This window comes from Berghia stephanieae, chromosome 7 (genome assembly GCF_034508935.2).
Source record: "Berghia stephanieae isolate SIO BIC M18660-M18661 chromosome 7, UCSD_Bste_1.3, whole genome shotgun sequence".
Classification (NCBI taxonomy): Eukaryota; Metazoa; Mollusca; class Gastropoda; order Nudibranchia; family Aeolidiidae; genus Berghia; species Berghia stephanieae.
Genome location: NC_088366.1, coordinates 16,690,834 through 16,700,652, shown reverse-complemented (window position 1 = coordinate 16,700,652; position 9,819 = coordinate 16,690,834). Strand labels below are relative to the sequence as shown.

Sequence of the window (9,819 nt, the reverse complement as noted above, 5' to 3'; positions counted from 1 at the left end):
ATTTTTATTTTCTCACATGACCACCTTACGTCATGTTTGTGTTGGTTCCTGACGCAAATAAGAGAGTCAATATGGCGGAAGATAAGTCGAAACAATGTGGAATTGTTGTCACTCGTTAAACCGCCCTAAGGAGGGTCACAGTCTATTTTATGTGTGTTTGTTTTGGTCTGGTTAGTGCTTTCGTTGTATTGGAGAAATATTATAATGGGTCTGAAACTAAGCACTAATAACCAGCCGCGAATGCGAACGTATTCTGCCAGTACCCCTGGTTCTAGTGGTGCTGGAACGGATGTTGTTGCCAGAAATGGACAATCTGCAAGGGCCAGAGCCCGAAGTCTTGGAAACTTTCAATCTGACGGGAATCCTTCATCACTTGGAATTCCTGGAGCATCAGGTGGTGGTCGCAGAAGTAGTTCACCTGACTCAGATTCAAGCTCGCCAGGCGATGACTTGTTTGGAGGCAGAACTTTCCATCACCCATCACTCAGACTTCCCATGCATTTCTTTGCTCTTCAAGGTTTGTACCTAAGAATAGATAAGATTAAAAAAATATTGTCCTCAGCAGAATGAGAATCCCTGAAAAATGCAGAGACTTGTGATACTTTCCTCACAAAGCCAAAATCTCGCGGTTAATGTCTACGTATTTTCTCCTCGAGAGAGCACAATCATAAGGAAGTAATAAAGTTAACGCTGTGATTATCCCCAGACAGGTGTCTGGGGATAATAAAAATTTGTTATCCCCAGACACCTGTCTGGGGATAACGAATTTTTATTATCCCCAGACGCATATTTGAAACTCCGCTCTTTTAAACAATTATCCACATTCCAGAATATGGAATGTTTCCAGATGCACATAGAAATAAGGAAAGTTAATAAAATATCTATAAAAACATAAAATTAACCAACATTAAAACCAGTTGTTACTACATATACACAATATGCGTCGACTTCGAAGTGGGTGTCATGGCCGAATGGTTTAGTCGTCTGCCCTGGAAGTTTGACCAGAATCGACGTTGTGGGTTCGAATCCTGGTAACGTCATTTTTTTTTTTTTTTAAAATTCCGTCTTCTTTTTACAAAACGTTGAAAGGGATAAATGTCCCATCCATCCTCCCCCCACCTCTTTTTTTTTTTTTATTAAACTCTCTCTCTCTCTCTCTCTCTCTCTCTCTCTCTCTCTCTCTCTCTCTCTCTCTCTCTCTCTCTCTCTCTCTCTCTCTCTTGGTTTTTTCTAGTTTCTAGCAAATGTATTAGTCCCCACTCCGATCTCAAATAGTGTCTAAAAAGAATACATAATTAAAAAGCAAACAAACAGAAATATTCAGAGAGCGACCAAATGGTCAGATAGAGGAGAAAAAAAAACAGTAATTGTTTTAAAAATAAAAACAATAATTGTTTTAAAATAAAAAACAATTTAAGAAATTCATGCTCAGAAACGGAACATTTACATAAAGGTTTAGCAAACAAAAAACTCTACGAATTAGGTCAAAATATAAAAAAAAAGAAAAAGAGAGATTTCTCTCGGAGCAGGGAATAGTGTTAACAATAATAATAATAATAATAATAATAATAATAATAATAATAATAATAATAATAACAATAATAATAATAATAATAATAATAATAATAATAATAGTAATAGTATGATAATAAGAGTATTAATAATAAAAATAATATTATTATTGATAATAATATAATAATGATTATGATGGTAATAGTAATAATAATAAAAAATATTACAATTATTATTATTATTATTATTATTATTATTATTATTATTATTATTATTATTATTATTATTATCATCATCATTTGACCAAAACAAAAAAAAAAAAACAATAATAGATCTAGAGCAAATTAAATAATGAAATAATATTATCGGAGAAATAAAAAATTCAACTGATTAAAAAAAAAACTCTTGCTCGGAACTCGGAACAAAAGTGAAAACAATGAAAATCAATTGGGAAGAAAGAAAGAAAAAGTAAAAAAAAAAAAAATGTGTGTGTGTGTGGGGGGGGGGGGGGGGGGGGGGGGGGGGTCGCGAATGGGTCGAATCTGTGCAGCTAAAAGAGTAAAATGAAAGGTGGCCTAACCCACTGAGCTGCCTATCCACACCGCTATCGGAATATTTTAAATTCATATATGAGCTAAACATATTTCCACCATTTTTGCTTCCTTGTTTTGGTAGTTATTTTCATCTCTGATTCGAATAAAAATATGTTGTTGGATCTAGTTTTGTGGACGTGTGATACTAAATTGTATTGTCTTGTGCGAAGCAGACAGGAAAATAACAGGTGTGGGTTTTGGGCTTTGGGGCGAACAACACCATGGCCTAGGAATTCGTCCGCGACATAAAAATTATTCCCGGTCGTCCCCAAAATTGTGGCCAGAATGAGCAAATTATAGAAACAAGAGATGATCAATAAAGTTAACAGGTAGGTAGGTAATGAAAATTTAAATGGTTGGTGGACTATGAACAGATTTGATGATTAACAACTTTCTTCCTGGTTGAAAATAAAAAGTCAAATTGCCAGTTTGACGTTTTCAGATCAAAGTAACAAAAGACATTTCATTGATCCATTTGCTTTAAAATATTGTTTTTAAAAGAGCTGGATTTGACATTTGATCACTATTTACTTTCATCTTGTGTTAAATATCACTTGATATATTAACTGTTTTGGGACACAACCACTAGTATTTTTTCCAGAATATTTGGTATTTTTCACGCCTAGTTTGGCATTTTGCATAAAATCTTTCTGCCCACTTGCTACATGCGTCTGGGGATAGTATCCCCAGACAGGTGTCTGGGGATAACAAAAATTGGTTATCCCCAGACACCTGTCTGGGGATAACGAATTTTTATTATCCCCAGACAGGCGTCTGGGAATAATGACAGCCTAAAGTTAACGAAGTGCTTATTCGCAGTAAGTAATGTGAAGAGTGATTTCGAGGAGGAACCACTATTCGCAGTAGTAGAAGCGCTCTATCGTCTCTGAAAATGAGTTTTTGTCCCCTCACTGAACACAACACTGTAGTATTTTCTGTTCAAAATGGTTTGAAGTTGAATGAGAGTGTATTAGAATTAGAAGGAAAGAAAAAGAGGGATGATTGAAACATTTTGTGCGACTTAGAATTGAGATTTTGAACGTTTCAACTTTTCTTTCAAGTCTGAAACTTGACAAGATTCGTGTTTTGTTTTGTTTTGTTTTTGTTACCCCAATCCAATCCATGAAAATTTCCCCATTCCCACCTATCCGACTTGATGATTCGTTCACATCATCTTAAAATCTATCAAAATCAGATTATCTGTCTGATTACTTTTATGAGAATAGTTCCATCCCCGTTTATAAAGTTAATAAAGTTCATGATATAATTCTTATCAGTTATCTATTTAGAACTATACAATATGTAAACACAATACCATTCCAATTCCTTTTTCTTGTGTGCGGAAATTCCTTTTTCGGCATTGAAATTCGTACGAGTGGTGTCTGAAACTCCTGTGAGCCAAATTTAAAGTTGGCATCTCTGCCATCTGTTTATGGTCATAGACTAAAGGAATATCAAACAATTTCTTTTTAGCAGTCCATGTTCAGATTTTGCCAGTAACGTGTTTTGTCTTGTTATTAAGTCGCAACTCTGTGCATTAATAAAAGATAATTACGACTTCGAGTGTGGTGAGAACGAATGGACATGCCTAAGCCTTCATTTTGATTTCATTGATTTCTCTGTCAAATTCAATTTGGCTATTGATTATTTTTTATACTTTCGAGCAGAGAATTCCATATTCGGATGGTGTTTGGAGAAAAATGTGTTGAGATGAGCATTAACTTGTGACTGTTGGACCTGATATGAGTGCTGTTGTCTTTTGTTTGGAATAAGGCTATCATTGAGAGTCGTTGTCAGTCCCTGATTGGCCTTAAGTAGGTCTTTGACTTTTTGGATTGTGCGTCTCTCATGTAATGGTGATCAGTTTTTAAGTCACGAAATAAAGTACACTCTTGCGCAGAGCAGAATATGCCACTTTTGAGACCTCACTGTAAAAAAAAGTAAACATCTAAGAACTGAAGGGATCACCTTTACAGAAAGCCTACTACCCATACTCTGGGTCTAATTTTTTCCACGTTCATTTGTTTATTGTTGTGCTGATAAAGGGTTTGTACCCGAAACATCTATTGTCTGTATTGTTCCCATCCAAAGTCTCTCCATTATCATTCTTTCATTATTATTTTCATGATCCCAGGCTTCAGGCAGCCCCCACCACTCTCATAGGACTTGGGTATTGTTTTAAATATAAAGTACTGAAATGTGATGTATTATGTGAACTGTAGTCAGTTGTAACTGTTTTCATAAAGTGAGCAGAATCGGGAGTTAGTAAGAAGCTTGCGTTGTGTCACAGTAGCTGAGTGAAAACGGTAAGGAATTTTGACATACATATGTGTGTATATATATATATATATATATTTACATCCTTTTTTGAAAGGCCTAATTTAATGACATAATTTAAGTAATGAAGTTGCTTTATTATGTTTTTATTTTGTCTTTTATACACTGTAGTTGTAATGAATTGTTTTATTTGCACCAGGAATAAAATGCCCAGTCTGCTCCAAGCAGATAGTGTCTGATGATATAGAGTGCCATTTGGTTATGTGTCTCACAAAACCCCGTATCAGTTATAACGGTGAGTCAAGAGATTTTCTAATTTTTTTTCATGTTAAGATGTCTCATTTGTGTGTGCAACTTTAATCCTTATCTTAGCAAAGAATTAATCTACTTTTATGAATCTACCCTTTTGTTTTTTTGTCTTTTTTGTTTTTTCATTTTTATGGTTTTAGCCTAGCTGCAAGATTTGCAGTGTGTGGATAGAGGGGGAGAGGAGTACCATAGCACAAATTTTAGAATTTTTGCAAAAACATAAAATGTGCAAAATTTGATTTTAGTGTACTTAGTGGAAATTTTACACAAATTGGTCGATTGTGAATACTTGTGAAACAATGTTTTTGCAGAGGGCTCTTCTCCTTCTCTCTCTCTCTCTCTCTCTCTCTCTCTCTCTCTCTCTCTCTCTCTCTCTCTCTCTCTCTCTCTCTCTCTCTCTCTCTCTCTCTCTCTCTCTCTCCTCCCCCCTTCTCCCTGTAGACAGTTTGTATTGTTGCATTTTAAAGCTTTTCGTTAGTATTTTGTAGTTCCATGATTCAGGCTGCCCCTTTCTGCTCTAGGATAAAAAACCAATAGCTTTCCACATAAATGACATTGTCTCATTATGCAATCCACATTCAATTCGCTTCTTTTAGTTTAAAAAATAAGATAATTATAATAATATAACGAATTTATAGAGCGCCTTGTTCCAATCAAATTGCTGGTGGATAAGTTCTTGAAGATAAACAGAAGCAGACTTGGTTAAGTAATTGAAATCGTGGGTAAGTATTTTAAATTCAATTCTTAACTTCACAAGTAGCCAGTGTGCAGGTCCTCCAATATGGAGGTAATATGCTCATACTTTTTAGATAATATTACCAAAATTTTAGTTGATAGTAAAAACTAATTCATCTTGTGATTTTCTCCCTGTTTCTTCTCTAGAGGATGTATTATCAGAAGACAAAGGAGAATGTGTGATCTGCTTCGAGGACCTAATTCAAGGCGACACAATAGCTAGGCTACCATGTCTGTGTATATATCACAAAGGGTGAGTCCTTTTTGAGCATGTTTGTGTTTTGTTTTTTTTTTTGGTTTTACATAGTTAAAGTGAAGTGTAAAGACATCAATAGCTCAGTTGATAGCTCACTTGTCTCAAATGGACCAGTTTCAGTTCTGGGTGCAGTTCTTTTGGGCCCCTCTCTCCACTCAGCATTGATCAGGTAGATGGGTCTGTCAGATTTGGGGAGAAAGTACTTTTGGGATAGACCAACATTTAATCCAAAGGATTGGAAATAATTGTCCTGTTCATTTATTGCTACTGAAAACCCCCGAGTTTCATAGACAGAATGATTGATTTTTATTTTTTTTTTAAATAAAGAATAAGAAATGAATTATGAAGAAGGAAGAAAGTTTTAATCTGACAGTGGTTTCTGTCATGAAATGGACATATAGGCAACTGTTCAATATGTGGTCTTTTGATCTGACTATTGTATTGTTAATAGATTCGTTTTGAACATGCTTTTCCTCTTTAATTCACATATATCGGTGATGATATTCTGCCTATATCATGTGGCTTCTGTAATCCTTGGGGGTTCTGATAGCTCAGTTGGTAGAGCAATTGCGACATTGTAATGCACCCTGAGCCTGCATAATAAAGGGGGATAAGCTGAGCTTAACAAATGTGCACTATTATTTGTTATTATTATTATTATTATTATTATTATTATTATTATTATTATTATTATTATTATTATTATTATTATTATTGTTATTGTTATTATTATTAATATTATTATTAAGAATAGACAGACAAAGATGACTTTTGTATTACAGATACATTTAAGACAATGAAACATGTTCTTTCCTTACAATTGATTTCTTTTTTTTTTTTTTTTGGTGTTTATTTATCGGGATTTTTATTAAAAAATTTTTCAGATGTATTGATAAATGGTTTGAAAAGAATCGGTCGTGCCCTGAGCATCCTAACGACTAATAGGAAGAGGACTTCAGAAAACAAACCTTAGCAGACTATATTGTATAGTATTCCAGGAAACAAAACTCTTAAACTTTACTCACTGTTTTGATGTGACACTCGTCTCACCTCTTAAAACTTTTACATGTCATGTATTATGGAGGAACAGATATCCAAGGTTATCGGCTCTTAGCTTTACTTCTGCAATAAACAATTCTTTGTTGGATGCTGTAACTACTGTATTGCCATTATCTTGAAGCCCACAGTGTTGTAAACAAAAAAAGATGGAACAAGATGGAGACAAAGTGATAAGAATCGTTATGTTGATGCTGTTTTGCAAAAGAAAATTGAAGTGTGTGTGTGTGTGTGGCATGTTGCGCCATACATATATACATATATGAGGCTGTGCCAAACTGTTGGTATTGTGGAGGGGGGGGGGGGGGTGTTGTGACATTTGCCACAGATATGCTCCATATTATTATTTGGAAAGACTAAAGGGGAAAAAAATTATTTAATCAGTTTTTCTGGGTTAAATAATTACAAATAAATTAAATTAAAAACTGACAATGTAGCATCAAAATTATAATAGTTATTGCTTTTTAAAGTGTTAAAAAAAGTATGGACAAAGTTGATACTCTGTCCATACTTTTTTTTAACCTTTGAGAAACTATCACTGCTTTTCTATTAGAGTTAGAGCTTACTCACCAGTCTTCGGTTTATTTTACATTATTCAACAAATAGAAAATGATGGTGAGTAATTTTTTTCTTTAGTTTTTCCAAATGACTTATTATTGGAGTATTTTTTTTTACAGCGTCATAAAAACGACTTTTTGGCATAGTCTCGTATACATCACAATACTTATTTATACATGATGTTGGTTCATGGCTTGATACAGTCTTACATTGCTATATCGCCAACATTTGGAACTTATGAAAATGGATTGTATAACAATTGTAACCATTGGTCTCAATCTGGTAGTATGTTGGGCTGAGAAATGTAATGAAAAGTGAATTTAAAGTTATAATGAATTAAGATACAGTACTCGCTGGATTGTAGTGCGCTCTTGGGGGAAGCCAAAAAGGTGCTAGAATCCGAGAGTGCCGAAACCAGGTGCTCATTGGCGGTAACGTTTTATGTAAATAAAATTTTAACATCAGGCTAGAATCCAGTAAATACTGTATGACATTTTACTTTTAATCCTCCATAAAGGATATTCTTTCTTCTTCGGAAAACAAAAAGTGTTGACGTAAGTCTCATACTTCTGGTCATATTTTCAATTTTCACCATTTTAACTGTCCTGACATGATACTGTTTTTGAGAGGATTGGTCACAAATAGATTATACTGAATTTAAATCAATCCATGCACAATAATAAGTTGATGATAGGGTGTGTATAACGTAGTTTGGTGAAATAAGTATATGATAAGGTTTCACTGAATGCAAAATTGTGCCCGGCCATTCTTTCTCAACAACCTGTGTTGGTGATGTCAAAAGTTGCATAATGGGATGACTCAAAATACCTTTAAAATTTAATAATTTGTTGAATGGCTCCTGATATGTTTACGTTTTTTAAAAAAGAAAAATTCTTGCAGAGAGCAGTATGATTTACTTGGGCATCTCATTGATGAACTTTTCGACATTCCCAAATATTCAGCCTTCTTTTAGTATAGTTTTAGTGTACCTAATTTTGTATGGGCCAGGATTGCAGATTTTGTTACTCACCCTCACGTTTTTGTTGTTTTTCAGTTTTTGGGGTTTTCTTTCAATTCCAGTCTGCATATCATTATGGTCACGTCTTGTATTATTGGCCTGTGTGGCAATGGAATCCCATTAGCTCACATGATTGAGCTCTTGCCTTACAAGTGAAGGGACCAGTTTTATCTCGGGTTGAGTCATTGCTTTTTTAAGATGTGACCCCTCTGACCACTTAATAGTGATTGGGTAGCTCTGTCATTTAGATCATATGGAAAGTACTTTGTAACATCCAATTCAAAGGCTACAGTCATACCTTTGTAGTTTGTTTATTTTATTAAAAATTATTTAAAAGATAGCTGGGAATTCTTTGTTATTTTCCATTAAATCCTATTGGAATAAATTGCAGCTTCTTTGAGGTATTCAGCTGCATACTGTGGTGCACTGCAACTTGTTTTCGAGCCAATACTTTTAAGGCATATCAGTAATTACAAATTTCATAAATTATTTTGATAAAAATGTTTGACTGCCACATGAATTGTAATCAACAAGAGACATACACAATCTATTGCCGTGACACAAGTTTTGAAAGGCTCTACACATTGTTTTCGCCATCAGGATAAACTCACCCTTGTTTAAAGTCAACAGATTTATATGGTTTGGATGTGTTGACAGTAGGTTGCACTGTAATCTGATTGCAAGGGACCATGCCACACCATCACCTGAAAAATCCTTTCTATCCCTTGTTTCTCTCCAATCTTGTCTTCTGTTTCAAACTGATTACTACCAAGTCCTGATAATAAAAAAAGTAGACAGTGCTTGGGCCAATGGGTTGAGAATGTTACCGGTCTCAGAGAGGTTTTGATGACTATTCTGGCGTACTCTGTAAAAACATGTATTTAAAATTTTGGCCAGAAACTCTTCCTTCAAATACCGATCAATTGAGATGACCCTCATCTTGTCAAAATCTTTCAAACCTGGGACTGAAGTTCTTTGTTTACCACAGTATTCAAAGTAACAACTTGTAGGTTTTAATGCAATTGCACATAAATACTGCCATCCCTTTGTTTTTGTTTTTATTTTTATTTTTCCTGGCACTGCGAATTGCTGTTTGGATTTTGTTCAATGTATTGTCAAGTAAATATTACTGGTCTCCTGAGGTGAGGTGAAATATGTTGTGTAGCCAAAACTGGATAGTTGTTATGGTAGACAATGATAAAATGACAACAATTGAAATAATTCATAGGATAGTTACAAATTATTTATTATTGTTTCTTTTGGTGTTGATTTGTCATAACATCAGGAATTAAAGGCCTTTCTTTTCCGTCATTACTACGCTCATGGTGACTGAGGATGTTGCCAGACTATTCTTTGGAATCCAAATGATAAAATTGCAATAATACAAGTTTAGTCCGTTATTCATATATTGACTGGTGATATATTTAACTTCAAATCATCAAGGATAGGGTGAAATACACTCGATAGTGGCAATTCTCTATATAATAAATATGCAAGTTTGAGAC

The 9,819-nt window shown here is 34.3% G+C and overlaps 1 protein-coding gene across 1 annotated transcript; it reads left to right on the top strand.

Moving 5' to 3' along the window:
• Window positions 1-43: 43 nt before the first annotated feature.
• LOC144976795 (E3 ubiquitin-protein ligase ZNRF1-like) lies at window positions 44-8,187 on the top strand. The gene is made up of 4 exons (XM_078921245.1): window positions 44-517; window positions 4,582-4,677; window positions 5,574-5,679; window positions 6,567-8,187. The coding sequence occupies exons 1-4, from the start codon at window positions 205-207 to the stop codon at window positions 6,622-6,624; spliced, it is 573 nt and encodes a 190-aa protein (XP_078777371.1). The 5' UTR covers window positions 44-204; the 3' UTR covers window positions 6,625-8,187.
• The last annotated feature ends 1,632 nt before the right edge of the window (window positions 8,188-9,819 follow it).